Raw genomic sequence first — 19444 nt, forward strand, 5'->3', positions numbered from 1 at the left:
TTTACACACCAGGTGAATGATATATTCAGGAAGAAAATAAATTCACATTACCAATATTGATGATATTCACAATGTTTTCTTCTGGAATCCCCCTTTGTCTAGTCAACTCCTTGAACTTCTCAATATCTTCCTCATTGATATCATTTCCTTTGCCTGAAAATCACCATGCATAAACCAGAAATTTGCCTGTTAGAATTCCCAGGAATTTCGGGATCCATGAATGAGAAAAATGAATGTGCAAATCAGTTCTTCGTGTGGAATAATTTAACGGAGTGTCACATAGTTAATATTCACCATGTCACAGTGTCAGCTGCCTGACTTAAGTCCATAGGAGGAATGAATCCCAGCCCAACTCTCCCACATCAGCAGGACTCCAAGGACATATCAGGACCTTCATGAATTTTGGGCCCAAGGATCCAGAATAGCTCATCTGAAGCCTCTCTGACAACCTCTTGGAACCCATACCTGACATTCTTACCTTGTGCTGGACCCAAATAACCTGGAAACTCGATTCTCACCTACAGAGAAACATCAGCCCTGCCGCACGTAGCAATGGAGGATAATTTTTTCTTTTAGTAAACCATCGGTCTACCCATATATTTTCCAAATAGAAACCTATTATCCCCAAGGCTAAAGTGCACCCTCTGCTCCCCTCTGTGACTATTCTGGGGTTGAAATTCTCAATTTCATGAGGACAATGCATTGGAAGGACTAAACATGGTCAATGGAAGGACTAAACATGATCAAGGTTCATTCTGAAAGCTCAGGTCCAAGGCTTACAATGTATTTGAAAAACTGTCATAAAAAGAAGGAATTGAGGTCAATTTGAATATAACCATGGCTTGAAATTAGTTCACCTGTTAAGTAAGTACTTCTCAAAAAACTCAATTGTTATAATTTACAGATTAAAATTATTTTTAAAGGCCTGATGATCTGATACTTCCCCCCCCACAAGCTCTTCTTTTCACCTTTCTTTGTAAATTCCGTTCCAGGGTCCTTCCTCAATAAACACACAGACCTAGACCTGTATCATTACTAATGAATGCTATCAATACATACTGATTTTCAGAATAAAAATGCTGACAATCGAAATGTTCTATGACAATGACAATGGGAATATGGTCAGGATATAATACATACCAAGCAATGCAATTATTTTGGTGACCAGGCCTTCTTCATCCACATTCAGAATATATCCTATGATGGCATTTTCTGACAAATCGAGAATTTTGAAACCATTTATACCTGCATCTGTGAGAGAGAGAGAGAAAATATATATGTATAGCCTCAGGTAATTAATTAATTGTTGATTAGATTTATCATGGCCTACTTAGCTTATTGGTAACAATGATTACTATATTGATTTTTGTTTCACTCCAACAGTACAGTGAATGTTAAAATGGATTTTGACAGGAAGAAAAATAGGGAAGAATTTTCCTTATGGCCCCCTTTTCATACAATTAAACATTTCCTGTCTTCTAGTCTACTGATGTGATTTCTAAAATACGTGTTCTAATGAAGCCAACCTTTCTTTAAACAACATGAGCTTGTTATTATATGGCATATTATCAATTTCAAGTTTAAAAATCCTTTGTCATTTCCCTTATCCAAGAAATGAATTGGTTTCTCTTTAGGATTCAAATCAATTTACCGTTGAAAACAGTGTGTAACTGTGTACTGAGTACCTACTGTGCCTGCACCAAGCAACTTCTAAACACTTCATGTAAATTACTGAATTTCCTCTGCCCCTTGATCTAGGTGTATTACTTAACAAATGTATAGCTGTCACAAACGTAACATAACTTAATTTGGAATGAAATCAATTGTACTTGTGAGGATAAGCAGGTGGTGACAAGCTAGACAGTTGATTCAGATCCCCCCTGGAGGCTGCACCTCCATCTCTCAGTGATGCCCATCCACTCCTTATGTTTATAGGGAAAAGAATGAGTGCAGATCTACTTTGCATTATCAATGAGCCCTCTAGCATTCATTCTCTCTTCTAACCATAACATAGCACCTCATTTCAATCACTCACCAGGATTTGATTTAAAACTTCACCAATTTGAGTTTCCCACTGAAATATCCTTAGTCTACCACACCAAAGACTAAGTAGCAGTTGTAAGTACATCAAAGTTTCATAGATAAATCTTGCCCAAGCCCACTGTAAGTCCTTGAGTCTCGGGTTACGTCGGGACAATTAAATCCCATTTTATGCATCTCTTCAGATTCTTAGTACCAAGTATGTTATAACAATATATTTACAAAGGAGGGTTTTACAGAAAGTCTAGCTAAATAGGTTTATAAAGGTAATGCATGTTATGGAGGCTACGAAAATAAATCTATCTTCTGAGCCTCACATTGCTGTGAAGGCCACTGTTGCTATTGTGCTTGTTACGGTTACACAATATTTTCTACCAAGCAGAAGCTGGGGACATTGCAATGCCTCGTTCCCCAGAGGCCTGCACAACAAGGCCAGGTCACTTCCCTTCTCTCCCTCCTTGAGTTGCCGTGTCAAATCCATGTAAAAATGACTACAAGAACGGAGATGATTCAGACAAAGGAACAAATAATATAGGGACAGGCAAAATGAAAACATGATTTACAAAAAAACTACTGGCAATATAAAAAGGAACGTGTAGGATAAAATGTCAGGCTTAAATTTTACTTATTTGTGTGTTTATTGCATAGCCGCTGTGCATTTCTTATGTTAGTCAAAGGTTGGAACCCCAGGTTTATGTACTTTTAAATTTTAATCAAATATTTAAACATTAGGCCATTTAGAATTGGGAATGTTGCATGATATCATTAAAAAGAATTTAGAGACATAAATCTTGACCAACATTTCCTTTGCTTCTAACAGAAGCTGTGTTTACGAAGAAACGTCCTTGGTGTTGAAATTACTGTGACTTGTTTGGGATTTAAGTAAATCACACCGTACCTTGAAAGGATTAAGATGTTTTAAGATTAGTTTTAAAAATATTCTGATAAAGCAAAATGATATTGATATTTCAACTCAAGATACACCCATTAGACATTAATTCCTAAGACCCTTTTACATTATCTCGAAACACATTCATATACCTGAGAACCTTATGAGATAAAAGTTCTCAGCACATGCTCTCAGTTAGTCGTTGAATAACACTCACTATTGGAAGGAGTCATCCACATCCTACGACTTAACACTTTGCACGTGACAAAATGAAGTGCTTGGAAAACTTAGGGACTTTGCCTGGTCACACCTCTAATTATTAGTAGAACTAGAATTCAGATATATGGAGTTCTGAAAAGATTTTGAGGCCAAGGTTTCAACCCTAATATAACTTTATCAGTAAAACACTCATACTTACAATCACTAATGTAAACATTTCCTTCTATTTTTGTTGCCACGGAATGTATTATTGTGCATTGTCCGTTGACCCTTAAAAAGAAAACATCTTAAGTTGATTGATAAAAATAATAAAAAATTGATCTATAATTAGGACTTTGTTTCAACCTCATCTGACCCTGTGTCAGGTATGATTCTAGTGCCTATAAACACTGACTTTCAAAAGAGAAGACATATGTTGTCCACGATCAAAGAACTCTAGGTGGTTAGAATGTCTTTGTCAACACGTAGACAAAGTCAGAGCGGCAGATCCAAAGACCAGCTGCGAGACAAAACAGGTCATGTTTAAAGCCAGGAAAACATGGAGAAAGGCAAAATTTTAGAGAAGAAGTGGGGAAAATACAAGCCCTTGCTTGAAATGTTTTCTCAATACTGAGGGGCATAGGTATCAAGACAGACCTTAGTGCTTCTCATAGCCCTGGCAAAGATCTCTTAGATAATGTAATAGACAAAAAAGCACAACAAATATGAGAAAAATATTATGAGTGGTATTTAATCGAAATAGAACTTCTTATGTGAAAATATTTTAAAGAAAATTAGATACCAAGTCACATGTACGTATACAAGCACACTGCACACACAGACACACAAAAGCAAACACAGAAATACACATGATGAGCATATATAATGTATGGAAATTATATACACACGATATATATAATTACGTATATATGTCTCATATATAATCAAGTCCTTTTATATTTCTGTGTGTGTCTCTGTGTGTATCTACATGACAAAGAACGTGTATTTGGAATATATGGAGTATGTATTCAACACATATATTCTAAGGGGAAATACCCCAACTAAAATTGAATGAATTATTGAATATTATTAAATATGCACAAATACTATGATGCAGCAATTCCACTCCTATCCAAGAAAAATGAAAATACATGTCAACACAAAGATAGTACAGAGCTATTCACATCAAAGTTATTCAAAATAACCACAACATGGAAACAACATTGTCTAACAACCAGAAAATGTACAGTTTTCATATATCCAAACTGGCAATGGAAAAGATGACTACTTGTATATGCAGCCACATGGATAAATTTCTAAAGTGTTATGCTGAGTGAGAGAAACAGTGTAAAAAGATGCGTAAAGTATAATTCCAGTGTGTGGTGTTCTGTAACAGGCGAGAATAAGCAGATCAGTTGTTGTCTATGTCTAGATGGTAGACACATAATGGCGGGTGGGGAAAGACACAGACCTTTCTGCGGTGATGGAAAACGTCTGTACTTGACTGTGGCAGTAGTGACACAAACTCATACATACGTCAAAACTCATTAACTACACCCTTCAAAAGTGTGCACATAATTCTGTGGAAATACAGTTCAATAAGATCGATTTCAAAAAGAGTGGCCACAGGTAAAGTCAATTAAACATAGGACACAAAAATTATTAATATGACGAACTAAAAGATAATCCTGTAGTCTTAAAAAAATGGTGGAAACTCACAAGTGTATCTACTGGGATAAGATATTTTGATTATATGTAAACAAGTAGTTATATATTATATATAATATATAACCAATTATATATATTTATAAAGCAATCTATCCAAGCATGATCCTCTTAGTTTTTTCTTAATGTTTCTAATCTTCAAACTCTGTGTCTGTGTTTGCATGAGTGTGTGTAAGTGAAGGGAGAGAGAGAGAGATTCTTGAATCCCACTTATATCTTTAGAAATTAGGTCTTTGGAAATAGAGTTCATTCAATTTCTTATAACAAATTATTTTTTGTGTCTGTGCTTAATTTTTTTTCCATAGGAAAAATTGTATCCCCTTTCACTTCAGTTCCGATTTCTTCCAAATTCCTAATGTTCTTTCTTTAATTTTGGCCCTTTTCTCACAACTTTCTTCCAGCTAGTAAGTTTGCTCATGTATTTGTAAGGATAGAAATGTTTCCTTCAAATCTCCTTTTCCTCTTATAGTTGCTTTCTCGCACGATTTCACTTTATACTGCCAAACTTTTTTGACATGTTAAGCTATGCTTACTTCTCAATGTGACTATTTCTGGATTTGAAGGACTGCAAAAAATAAATATCAACATTTGACTTTCCACGTACAACATAAATACATGTTTTAATCTTATGGGCAACAGATCTCTTAGCACGAAATGATGCTCTTAGATACCCTACATTTCATTGATTCAATAATTTCTCCTGCTTCGTGTTTTTATCCTAGGATTCTTCTGCTTAAACTTAAATGTTAGTGTGGAAATAACTGTTTTTCTGGGCAATATCATCAACATATGTGATTACAGGTGTTACTAATTTAGCAGTAATTTCAAGTGTGTGTGTGTGTGTGTGTGTGTCTTTGTATGTCTGTGAGAGAGAGAGAGAGAGAGAGAGATTGATCTATAATTCCAAAAGTATTCTCATTTGGCTTAAGGGCATTTCCATGGATTTATATGGTTAATTTGAAATTTCAGAATGAAATTTGAGAATCAAAACCTTGTTTCTTCCGTATTTCACGTGTTCATACCTGAAGCATAATCAGAAAGGAGACTTTGACTGCTTCTGCGTACTTCAGTACATACCCATTTCTAGTGGAGAAAGTTAAAAACTAATACTTTGACATTTAACATCCCTCAGAACTCACTCTAAGTTTCTTTCTAAATCTCAACTTCTATAATTACCTCCATATGTTTTTTGTGTAGTGTTCTGTCCCTATTCATTATTTCCTGAGCACATTTTGTTAAATAACTGGGTGTCTCTGATTATACCAATATTTCTCCCTTTCCTACTTCTTTGTCTGAGAAGCCCATTCCACCTTCAAAAGCATCTTATATATATCATGTTTCTTGTGTAACTTTTTAGATTCTTTCACTGCCATCATTTTTCATTGTTTGAAGAAAATGCCCTCTTTCCACCTTTTATCACTTAACTTAATATCCTCTAGTAATTTATAAATATCCTCTAGTAAATTCTAAAATTATTTATACCATTGTTATGGAATGTCACACACAGTATTGTTATTAGTTTAAAATCAATATACCTAACTCTATTTTGACCAATGAAGACCCTCCAACAAAAAAAGTTTCTTCATCTTCTCTTATTCAAGTTCTTTTTTTTAAATTAAGAATGTTTATAAGAATGTAGTAATACATATGTTTATATAAAATGTGCCTAATTTTAAGAATACATAAAAAAAGGAACTAAGTAAACACATTAGAATAAACACATTAGAATGTTGGAGCGACTAATGATTGTGAACCACTTCTTAACCATATATAAAAACAAACTCAAAATGGATTGAAGGCTCCAATGTAAAGCCTGAAACCATAAAACTCCTAGAAGAAAACACACGTAGTAAAGCTCTTTGACATCAATCTGAGCAAAACATTTTGGATATGTCTCTTCAGACAAGGGCAATGAAGGAAAAAATAAATGAGACTACATCAAACTAGAAAGCTTTTGTGAAGTGAAGGAAAGCATCAACAAAATAAAGAGGCTACCTACTCAATGGGAGAAGATATTTGCAAATGTTATATTCCTTAAGGGGTTAATATCCAAAGTATATAAAGAACTTATGCAACTCAGTACCAAAAAGCAAACAATTCAATTAGAAAATGGGCAGAGGGTCTGAATAGATATTTTTCCAAAGAAGGCATACAGATGGCCAACAGACACAGTAAAAGATGCTCAACATCACTAATCATCAAGTGAATGCAAACCAAAACCATAAGGCACTCATAGAAATCCATATAGAAAAAAAGAAAACAATCATTAAAAAATGGACAGAGGACCTGAATAGACACTTTTCCAAAGAAGGCATACAGATGGCCAACAGGCCCATAAAAAGATGCTTATTGTCGCTCATGGTAAACCAAATGGAAATCAAAACCAGATTCTCACACCTGTCAGAATACGTCTTACCAAAAAGAAAACAAATAGCAAGTGTCCGTGAGGACGTAGAGAAAAGGGAACCCCTGTACGCTCTTGGTGGGAATGTAAATTGGTACGGCCACTATGGAAAACAGTATGGAGCTTTTTTAAAAAATTGAAGAAATAAATACCAAATAATCCAGCAATTGCACTTCTGGGTATTCATCCTAAGAAAACAAAAACACTAATTTGAAAAGATATATGCGCCCGTTTGTTCATGGCAGCATTATTTACTATAGCCAAGACATGGAGATAACCCAGGTGTCCACCTGTAGATCAATGGATAAAGAAGATGTGGGGTATATAGGCAGTGGAATATTAGGCAATCATGAGAAAGAATGAAACCTTGCCATTTAACAACATGGATGGATCTAGAGGGTATTATGCTAAGTGAAATAAGTCATCAGAGTTCTTAATAAAATGCCTGCACTATGGTGAGCTTTCCATAAATAAGCTTTGAAACAACGAAGGCTTTAATGAATTTAGTAAGGGTTAAAAATTGCTATGAATAAGTTCTTCAGGGTAGAGATCATTTTGTGTTACCCACCTACTCATACTCTTGAGGATTACAGTTCCCCTAAATGTGAACCACCCTTTACAAATTCTCCGTGAAAGATTCAGGCTAGTGGAAGGAACTGTAGGGTTTGAGGAATCTATGCACTCGTGGCTGCTTTTGTCCTCTTTTCTTTAATGAGATGATTCCAGTGGACCTTCTGTGACTCTTTGCGCTCCAAGCAAATGCTCCAGGGCATTCCCTAGAGGGTGGTACTGGAACTAACATGACCCCTCCAAAGACCCTTCTAAGCACACAACTCAGACAGCCATGCTCTTGAACATAATCCAGATATTTCAACACAAACGTGGAAGTCAGACAGACCCTCTCTCAGGGTCGAGCACTTATATGTGTGTTTGTTCTGTGTTATTTTTACTTACTTGACCAAAAATGTGAAGGCGATTGTGTCACCCTCACTGTCAAAATCAAGTCTACGGACAAAAGCCCTGAACGGTCCGTTCTCACTGATCTTCTCGATGTTACTGGATGCGACGTAAAGGGTTTTCCATTCTCCTGAAACCTAAAAGCAAAGTTCCCATCAGAAATTTTAGTCATGCTCTTTTTTTCTGGCGTCATCCACCGTGAGTTTTCTTTCCTTTTTCATGAGCGCAAAACTGTCTTTGTTGAACAAAGCAGGATTTATAAAATAATGTGAAAACCCAAGTCAATGGTAAAACAAGAAAAGGATATATTTCTGAAATAGCTTCTGTTCTGTTATCAAATGCAGAACTCCAATCCAACAGTTCTCTGGCTGGTTCTCCTTGTCTTATACAAGTATAGTAGAAACACATAAGGATCCAATGAATGGACAATATAGACAATACAGAGACAATATAGGACAAGTACATTAGAAATGTGTAAGGAGCCAATTAATAGAGTGATTGTGAGTTTGAGGTAGATAGCTAGGCTTAGGTGCACATAAATTTGCATACATATGTAAATAGTCCAAAAGGGACACACACACACGCAGACACACACCCACACCCACACCCCACCAAGACCTCCTCCCAGATCAGCCGACCCCTAGTACCAGTGAGAAATTGGTTTCCGACTGAGGTTCCTGGGCAGCACAGACCAGACCAAGCACAAGAGTCAGCAGCAGAATCTTCATTTCGTTGGTGCTTGTCGACCTTCTTCTGGAGGAGCTGAGAGTGTGCCAGTTGTTGGAGAGAATCTGAATTTGTGCCCTTTTTTATACTAGTGGTCTGTTGACATGACACATAATGAACCAATGGTTGTTAATCATAAGACCTTGCTTACGTGTAAGTCTTATAATATCCTGATTGGCAGCGATGAGCTTTTATGGTATCCTGTTGTTTCAATAATGAGATTATCTTTAAGAGAAGCTTAAATTGATCTGCAAATTTGACCTTTAGAATAAGTGAGAGATCACAATACATCTGAGGTATTTCAAGGGCGGTAATATTTATCCTCTTTTATCCTGGGTTATAAAATGGGATGTGTGGTCCAAGATCTGTATCCCCAACTCGCGTATGATTTCTTTAACATTGGGGAGGTGTGTTTGCAATTATTTCTGAAACTAAAGATGTTACTGTGTGGTTTAACAATATTAAAATGTGGCATCTAGGCCATGAATCAGTTATCAAAACATTCTCCAGAGGAGTCTATATTTCAGATTAATGAAATATTTTCCAGAAGAACAAATTCTTGTCTATTGCCCTACTTAAGAATCCTTCCAAATCTAGCTCTACAATTTCATTTTGCCGTGAGTGTACAACCTAATCTCACTAAAATTTATGAGATTTCTGCCTTGTCTATGTCTGGTGTTATTGATCTCTGTGTTCTTTCAAGCCATCCTCTTGAACTGTCCACACAGTAGCCAACGGAGATTAGAGATAAAAAAGGAAACCAATTTCTAAATGACAATCAATTATTTGCCATGTGCATATTTTCTTTGTTAAGTGTCTCTGCAAACCATTTGTTCAATATCGATTGGGCTGTTTTTTTCTTATTATTGAGTTTGGAGATTTCTTTATATATTCTGGATACAAGTCCTATTTCAGATAGAAGATTTGCAAATATTTTCTCCCAGTTTGTGGCTTCTCTTTCCATTCCCTTAATAGTGTCCCTCAAATTCCCAAATATCTTCCTTTTGCTAAAGGTCAGGTTATATATTTATTGTTTGCACTCGAGGGTCGTGCTTTGGAGTCGTATCTAAGAAATAATGGCGTAACCCAAGGTCGTAGAGTTTTCTTCTATTTCTTCTTCTGGAATTTGTGTAGCTTTAGATTTTACATATAGTCCATGAATCACTTTGAGTTTACTATATAGGGAAAAGTATAGGTTGAAGTTCCTTTTTCTTTTTTGCATATGGACACCCAATATTTTCAGGAAATTTTGTTGAAAAGACTATTCTCTTCTACTGAATTTCTCTTGTACATTTATTGAAAATCCATTGTTTTTGTATTCTTGTCACTTTCCCAGGAGTAGGTTTTGTTTTGTTTGGTTTTATTTTATTATCCCCATTCTCTTACAGGTATTTTGGGCAATATTAAACAAAAGCTCTAACATGTTCTAACATAGGACGTGAAGGTCATATGACTCCCTTTAGGAATTAACTAAAATAAGATTTAGGCTCCAAACACCAATCATTCATGACAATCTTGCAGAATAACTACTAATCCGTTTTCCTTTGGATGACAGTTCAGCCAAACTTCTTCAGGTTTTAGGTTTCCTAAGAGACCCTAGGCAAGTCACCTATTCCTCTGAGGAGAAGATCATATCAGCACAAAACATTAATCGCCTCCTTCTTCCCTGAAGCAGGCTCTTTCATCCTTTGTACTAAGAGGACCTTCCATGTAAATGCCCAATAACCTCATCGGAATAAAAGCACATGAACAATTACTTTCATTGTTCCATTTTCCTAACAACTTTATGAGAAGCTGATCTTCAAGATATTATTTATTCATTGACTCAATAGTTTCTCCAAGGAAGCAAGAAAGAGTGATAGTAGTTCCCCAATTTTTAGAAATTTGATAGGAAAAAACAAGTTTCCTCCTATTTCTGTACAACTGGCTATTTTCAAGGACATTGATCAGCCAAAGATCCTCTTCTTTTGTTTTTTTTTCCTCTAATTTCCATGTATTTTTATTTTCTTTCCCAGTAATTTATTAGATAGATACCCTAAACGTGTATTTTGATCGTCCTGTAAAAATGAACAAACAATGATACTCTCAGGATTTCCACGTTAGCTGAGTGAAAACACCCACCGTACTCACACAGGGCATCTATCTGCTTCAGGGGCACCCCAGAGCCTCAGAACCCTTCTCTTTGTTTGGTGTCTGACCTTTAAGGAGAGTTTGGCTGGAAGGAGTCTTCCGCCTGTGTTTTCAATTGGCCACTTGTCTTCTTTCTCAGAAGGGACCAACACTGTTTGTTCTATGTTCTTGTCTTTCTTACTTTCTGTTTTCTTTTTTCTTGGTTCCAAGATTTTTTTTCTCTTTGTTTCACTGATTCCTCTGTGTATTGTGCTATTTAACTTCCTATTGCGAAAGCTGTGAAATGGAAAGTTTTCAAGTCTCATGATGTTCTCACAAATTTTCCCCATCACCTCCTTGATTTGGATAATTTTGAGCAGGTGTATAATCCCCACTAACACAGTGTTCTACTCATTTTCACCTGCTCCATCTCTTTTTACAGAACTCTAACATTCCCAGTTTTTCTACTGGAGTCCTAGCAACATGTGTTTCCTGGGAATGTATCCTAAGATCATTCCTTCTTAGGAAGATAATTCTAACTTCCAATCAAGTGAAAATTTCCAACCAACACTTGTTTCCTGGGAATGCATCCTAAAATCATTCTTAGGAGGAACATTCTAACTGATGATCAAGGGGAAATTAAAGAGTCATTATTCTAAGAGATTATCACAACAGCCTGGTCTTTAGATCCTGTTAATCCTTTTATTTTATTCTTAAAGGAAGTCAAATGACTTCAAATCCCAACTCTTTTTCATTAATCTTGGTCAAAATGTGGGTAAGAGAATGACAAATAAAAGCAAAGCCTTCTGACACAAACATGAACACCTGTAATCCAACAAATAATGCTTAATGTATCCAATGTATATCTTCCCGGTCTTTCCTCCTCCAAGTTGTCCAGGGTTCTGTATCTACGTAGGATATCTCTCCACTTTGCAGGTTTCTGTTTGGTTTTTCTGCTTTTTCTGTGATCTTTGTTTTCACTTTCCTAGATTCCACCACTGCCTTGTACATAGTGCAGGGTAGATCTGACGCTGGTCACCACAAGTTCCCTCTCCCCTCAATGATTCCTGACCAAAGATTCAATGACTTAGAATCTAAGATAAGATAATTAATCTCAAGACTATTTTTTGAGATCTTATCCTATTGAAATTCTCTAACACAGTGCTGTCAAATAGGAAAATATTCAGTGATCCCCAGAGGGCTTTGTTGAAAATGCTGTTCTGGTTCAGCATGGCTAGTATGGTGCCTGGAACTCTGCATTTCTTTCTTTTTTTTTAATTTTTTTGTTTATTGCAGTAACATTGGTTTATAACATTGTAAAAATTTCAGGTGTACATCATTATACTTCTATTTCTGCATAGATTACATCATGTTCACCACCAAAATACTAATTACAACCCATCACCACACACATGTACCGAATTATCCCTTTCACCCTCCTCCCTCCCACCTTTCCCTCTGGTAACCACCAATCCAATCTCTGTCTCTATGTGTTTGTTTATTGTTGTTATTATCTACTACTTAATGAAGGAAATCATACGGTATTTGACCTTGTCCCTCTGACTTATTTCACTTTGCATTATATCCTCAATGTCCATCCACGTTGTCACAAATGCCTGGATTTCATCATTTCTTATGGCTGAGTAGTATTCCATTGTGTATATATACCACAGCTTCTTTATCCATTCGTCCCTTGACAGGCACTAGGGTTGCTTCCAAGTCTTGGCTATTGTGAATAACACTGCAATGAACACAGGGGTGCATGTACCTTTACAAATTGGTGTTTTCAAGTTCTTTGGATAAATACAAAACAGTGGAATAGCTGGATCATATGGCAGTTCTATCCTTGATTTTTTGAGGAATCTCCATACTGTTTTCCATAGTGGCTGCACCAGTTTGCACTCCCACCAGTAGTGTATGAGAATTCCCTTCTCTCCACGTCCTCTCCAACACATGTTGTTTCCTGTCTTGTTAATTATAGCCATTCTGACGGGTGTGAGGTGATATCTCATTGTAGTTTTGATTTGCATTTCCCTGATAGTTAGTGATTTTGAACATCTTTTCATGTGTTTGTTGGCCATCTGTATATCTTCTTTGGAGAAATGTCTGTTCAGGTCTTTTGCCCATTTTTTAATTGGGTTGGTAGTTTTTTTGTTGTTGAGATGTATCAGTTCTTTATATATTTTGGAGATTAAGCTCTTATCAGATGTATGGTTTGCAAATATCTTCTCCCAATTGTTAGGTTGTCTTTTCGTTTTGTTGATGGTTTCCTTTGCTGTGGAGAAGCTTTTTAGTTTGATGTAGTCCCATTTGTTTATTTTTTCTATTGTTTCTCTTGCCCGGTCAGACATGGTGCTTGAAAAGATGTTGCTAAGACCGATGTTGAAGAGCGTACTGCCTATGTTTTCTTCTAGAAGTTTCATAGTTTCAGGTCTTACATTCAAGTCTTTAATCCATTTTGAGTTAATTTTTGTGTATGGTGTAAGGTAAGGGTCTACTTTCATTTTTTTGCATGTGGCTATCCAGTTTTCCCAACACCATTTGTTGAAGAGACTTTCTTTTCCCCATTGTATGTTCTTGGCTCCTTTGTCAAAGATTAGCTGTCCATAGATGTGTGGGCTTATTTCTGGGTTTTCGATTCTATGCCATTGATCTGTGTGTCTGTTTTTGTGCCAGTACCATGCTGTTTTGGTGACTATAGCTTTGTAGTATATTTTGAAATCAGGGAATGTGTTACCTCCAGCTTTGTTCTTTTTTCTCAGGATTCCTTTAGTTATTCGGGGTCTTTTGTTGTTCCATATAAATTTTAGGATTCTTTGTTCTATTTCTGTGAAAAATGTTGTTGCAACTTTGATAGGGATTGCACTGAATCTATAGATGGCTTTAGGAAGTGTGGACATCTTAACTATGTTAATTCTTCCAATCCAAGAGCACGGAATATCTTTCCATTTCTTTATGTCTTCTTCAATTTCTTTCAGAAATGTTTTATAATTTTCGATGTACAGATCTTTCACCTCTTTAAGTTTATTCCTAGGTATTTTATTCTTTTTGTTGCAATTGTAAATGGGATTGTATTCTTAATTTCTCTTTCTGCTACTTAGTTGTTAGTGTACAGAAATGCAACTGATTTTTGTATGTTGATTTTGTATCCTGCAACATTACCATATTCGTTTATTACTTCTAAAAGTTTTCTGGTGGATTCTTTACGGTTTTCTATATATAAAATCATGTCATCTGCAAATAGTGACAGTTTCACTTCTTTCTTTCCAATTTGGATCCCTTTTATTTTTTTTTTCTTGCCTGATTGCTCTGGCTAGGACTTCCAGTACTATGTTAAATAGGAGTGGTGACAGTGGGCATCCTTGTCTGGTTCCTGTTCTTAGAGGGATGGCTTTCAGTTTTTCACCATTGAGGATGATATTAGCTGTGGGTTTGTCATATATGGTCTTTATTACGTTGAGGTACTTTCCTTCTATACCCATTTTATTCAGAGTTTTTATCATAAATGGATGCTGTATCTTGTCAAATGTTTTCTCTGCATCTATTGAGATGATCATGTGATTTTTATTCTTCATTTTATTAATGTGGTGTATCACATTGATTGATTTGTGAATGTTAAACCATCCCTGCATACCTGGAATAAATACCACTTGATCATGGTATATAATCTTTTTAACATATTGTTGTATGCGATTTGCTAGTATTTTGTTGAGGATTTTTGCATCGATGTCTGATATGAGTACTGCTACCCCAGCTTTCTTTTCATTGCCATTTGCGTGGAGTATCTTTTTCCATCCCTTCACTTTCAGTTTGTGAGTGTCTTTAGGTCTGAAGTGTCTCTTGTATGCAGCATATATATAGGTCTTGTTTTTTTATCCAATCAGCCACCCTATGCCTTTTAATTGGAGCATTTAGTCCATTGACGTTTAAAGTAGCTATTGATAAGTATGTACTTACTGCCACTTTTTAACTTTTTTTTTTCTCAGTGTTTTAGTAGTCCTTCTCTGTTCTTTTCTTCTTCTATACAGAATTGATGGTCACTTTAGTTTGACCTCTGTCTGAAAGCTGTACTCTTTAACTCCCCTCCTCCCTCTTGTTTTTGATATCATATCTAATCTCTTTTTTGTGCATTTGTATCCATTATGTTCTTATCATGGAAATAGATAATTTTTCCTATTTGTGGTCTTCTCTGTTCCCCTTAAATCGGTCCCTTTAACATTTCTTGTAGCACTGGTTTCTTGGTGACAAACTCCTTTAATTTTTGCTTGTTTGGGAAATTTTGGATCTCTCCTTCCATTTTGAATGATAAACTTGCTGGGTAGAGTATTCTTGGCTGTAAGTTTTTTCCTTTTAGCACTTTAAATATATCATGCCATCCTCTTCTAGCCTGTAAGGTTTCTGCAGAGAAGTCAGCTGATAGCCTTATGGGGTTTCCTTTGTATGTAACTTGACATTCTCTTGTGGCTTTTAGGATTCTCTCTTTATCTTTAATTCTGGACATTTTGATTATGATGTGTCTTGGTGTGGGCCTCTTTGGGTTTATCTTGTTTGGGCTCTCTGTGCTTCCTGTACCTGGATGTCTGTTTCCTTCCTTAGGTTAGGGAACTTTTCATCTATTATTTCTTGAAATAGATTCTCTGCCCATTTGTCTCGCTCTTCTCCTTCCGGGACACCTATAACACGGATGTTATTGCTCTTGATGTTGTCCCAGAGGTCCCTTAGACTGTCCTCACTCTTTCTAATTCTTTTCTCTTTTACCTGTTCACCTTGGGTAATTTCTTCTAGTTTTTTGTCCAGCTCACAGATCCGTTCTTCTGTATCCTCTACTCTGCTTTTGAGTCCCTCTAATGAATTTTTCATTTCCAGTATTGCATTCTTCATTTCTGATTGATTATGTTTTATATCTTCCATTTCTTTGTTGACATTCTCACTGAGTTCATCTATTCTTCTCCCCAGATCAGTGAGCATCCTTAACACTCTTTGTTTGAACTCTCTGTCAGGTAGGTTGCTCATTTCTGTTTCACTTAGTTCCTTTTCTGGGGTTTTGTCCTGTTCCCTTACTTGGAATGTATTTTTTGCCTCCTCATTTTGCCTCTTTCCCTGTGTTTGTGTCTATGTTTTAGGTAGGTCAGCTACGTCTCCTGCTCTTGGATAGGTGACCTTATGTAAGTGATGCTTTAGGAGGCTTCCAGTGTGCTTCCCTCAGTTCTCAATGTTCCAGGGGTGACTCCTATGTGGGCTACGTGTGTCCTTCTGTTGTGGCCTGTTTGCTCTCCCTGTAGGTGCCCAGGGAGGCTGAGTTATGCTCCTGGCCAGCTGTTGTAATGCTCAGCTGCTTGTAGTTGTTGTGGGCCCTTCAGTCTCTTTATCAGGTGTAGGGAGCCCCAGCACAGTTGGCTGCAAGTTCTAATACCACATTTGTGTTGCAGTATTTCTTTTAAGTGAGTAGGCCCCCAGCGTGGCAGGTTGTTAGACTCAGGGCCTTACAATTGCTGTAAACCTCTAGCCTATTAGGTCTCTTGTCAGCTCTCTGAGGATTGCAGCTGGGTGGGGCTGGCCTCAGGCACAGGAGCACCCAATTGTTTCAGGCTTTAGAAGGTGGGGCAAACCCCCTATGTGGGTCTTTGAGAAACACCAGTCTTCTGCAGCTGACAAGCCCTGCCGCCCACAGGTCCACACACACAGTCAACACAGTCCTGCCCCATGTGTGCGCCCCGACCTCCCGAAGCTGACCCAGTCTCTCCACGGCGGGAGCCCCACACACTCCGCCACCACCCCACACTCTCCACCGGCTCCTTGTGCACACCCTGCCCCGCTAGAGTCGGCTCAGTTGCCAGGCTGCAGAGAATCCAGTCACCAATATATGCAGGCCCACACATTGCCTGAGGGCATGTTGTTGGGTGGGGCCAGTCTCTAGGGTGGGCTGCCTGCCCTGGCTGAGCTGGATTAAATCGGTGCTTTAGTGGGTGGGGCAGACCCCGGCCAGCAGGCCCCAGGGAGAACTCCAATGGCATCCGTGTCAGCACGCCCACACCGGGCCACAACAATGGCTGCCACCAATGTCCCAGTCCCTGGAGAGGTCTCACCCCTCACCGAGATGCACTCAGGGCCTATTAGGTGAGTCTCCTTTCACCACAGCTCTGTGCACCTTTCTTTCTGGTGATTTTAGGATGCTTTCTGAAACGGGTGAGTTTGGAGTGGGCTCTTTAAGAGCCGGTTTTAGTTTCTTTGTGAACCAGCTTTTCTGGGGGTACTCCCCAGTGTTTTAGTAGCAGGCAAAGTCAGATATTATGCCACTGGTCTTGACTGTACTGCGTCCACAAAATGCCCACAGCGGGGGCGTTCCCTGGCTCAGGGCCCCGCATCTCCAGGGAGGCTGCATACCTGTGGGCTGCTCCTGGCGGCCGTGCAGCTGGTGGCTTGTGAAGGCAGCGTTTTTCCTCTCCAGAAGGGAGTCTCTGCCTCTTCCACCTCAATCAGGATTGTCCGTTGTTGCAGGAGCTCCTCCCATCCAGTTTTCAGTTCTGTCTCAGGGGTAATTTTTCCACAAGTAGTTGCAAATTGGCTGTGTCCACGGGAGGAGGCGAGTTCCGAGTCTGCCTCCGCCACCATGTTGAGTTCGCCCCCCGAACTCTGCATTTCTAACAAGCACCCAAGAGATGTCGTTGCTTCTGGTCTTAAAAGCGCATTTTCAGTAGCAAGGATTAAAGCAGTCTTTCCAAAGCTTGTCCTGTTTTAAGAGTCCCTGGGGGTGCTGATTTCCCATGCAGATTTCTAGGTTTTAAGCAGAAACTTCAGTTTGACCAGATCTAGGAAAGGCTACCTAACACAGTTTATAGGGTCTTGGTTCCTAACCAGGGGTCATTGTGACACCCAAAAGAGACACTTGGACATGTCTGGTGACATTTTTGGCTGTCACTATGGCAGGGTGGGGTGGTATGCCTTCCATTCAGTGGGTAGAGCTTAAGTATGCTGCTAAACATCCTACAATGCACAGGACAGCCCCTAATAATAAATTATTCATCCCCAAGTGTCAATCAGGCCAAGGTTGAGAAATCCTGGTTAACGTATATTAACCTGTTCCCTTCACGTAGAATAAAGCTCCAATCCCCATAATAGCCTGCAGGTCCCTCCATGATATGCTTGTTTTCCTAGCCTGTCTGCAACTACTTTACCTCTCTGTTACTCTGTTCCAGCCACACTGGATTGCTTCTGACTCAGATGCTTGCCCATCCCTAAAGTGTGCTACTCCACAACCCTGCACGACTCCTCTCTCCTTCCACCTTCATATTCATTTTTTCCTCTTATACCCAGTCACCATGCACTAAAGAGTCAATTCCACAGTGTCATAATGTTTGAACTTTTGGTTTTGGCTGCATCCCCAGTGCCTAGAATTTGGTTAATGAATTAGTCAGTGTGTGTCTCAGGTGAATTTTTTTTTTTTGATTGGGCAAATTTGGGCAATGCTGCTGTATAATAAGGATATTTCTTGGTGAAAAGAAATACCAAAGTAGCTGCTAATAACCAGAACTGTAGCACTATGTTCAAGAGTCATTCCAATAAACTCAATGGAGTATGGCTGAAATACAAGGGGTTCTTGTCAGCACAGTCAGGTGGGCAAGGAAGCCAGGCTCTAGAAGGCAAGGGTGGGCTGAACCAGATGTTTTGAGAAGGAGGAAGAGCCAAGCAGCATGTCCTGCTTGACTAGTTGTACCTGAGACACGTGAAGAAAGGGAAAGAGAGCCAAGATGGGTTCAATAAGACGAACAAGACTGTTTTATGAAGAAGAAAGGAAGATATGCAAATTGGTATTTAGGGAAGACCCCCCGCCCCCTGGAAACAGATTATCATAAAATAGCGCTGCTTCTATTAAATAATTACCCACATTGTACATTTCAGCATATCTTCCAAGGGTGCCTCAGCAGTCTGACTCAGGAAAGGAACACCATTTTCCCACTAAATGGCATGGTGTTTGGAAACTCTCTGAGGTGGCAAACAGCCCAGACAAAGAACAGATAAACAGGAAATGTGAATAGAAGAGTCAATGCTGCACATTATCTCAAATTTTCTCACTAGAAATTCTTCCCCCTTGGAGCTTCCTTTCAGCCCGTGCTTGCCTTTGAGAATCCTTTAAACACGTCCATGTGGAGAGAAAAAGAAACATATTTTAAAAACCTGACCTATTGCTTGACCTTCCTAATCCTTCTGGCAACTTCTGGAAACATTTAGGCATGCAAATAGATATGGACAGGACTAGCTGTGATATCCTACAAATGTCAGAGAGGGGACCTTCCAGAAAGAAAGGTCCACTGTTTCTTTTGCTGTTTACCTTTGGTTTCTTGTTCCTGTGTTGGTGTTTTCCAGTTGGGTTCTGTTTGTTCTTTGTTTCAATTTCA

At 38.3% G+C, this 19444-nt stretch overlaps 1 protein-coding gene across 1 annotated transcript; it reads right to left on the reverse strand.

Annotated features, from left to right (window-relative positions):
• Window positions 1-25: 25 nt before the first annotated feature.
• Window positions 26-17829, reverse strand: LOC101405291 (odorant-binding protein-like). Its single transcript, XM_087426452.1, has 5 exons — window positions 17433-17829; window positions 8211-8350; window positions 3348-3418; window positions 1141-1251; window positions 26-153 (listed from the first exon to the last, which is right to left on the reverse strand). Exons 1-5 carry the CDS (start codon window positions 17685-17687, stop codon window positions 26-28), a joined length of 705 nt encoding a protein of 234 aa, XP_087282578.1. The 5' UTR covers window positions 17688-17829.
• Between the last annotated feature and the right edge of the window lie 1615 nt (window positions 17830-19444).

The sequence above is a fragment of the Ceratotherium simum genome, chromosome X (assembly GCF_057802395.1).
Source record: "Ceratotherium simum simum isolate JZ-2026a chromosome X, ASM5780239v1, whole genome shotgun sequence".
Classification (NCBI taxonomy): domain Eukaryota; kingdom Metazoa; phylum Chordata; class Mammalia; order Perissodactyla; family Rhinocerotidae; genus Ceratotherium; species Ceratotherium simum.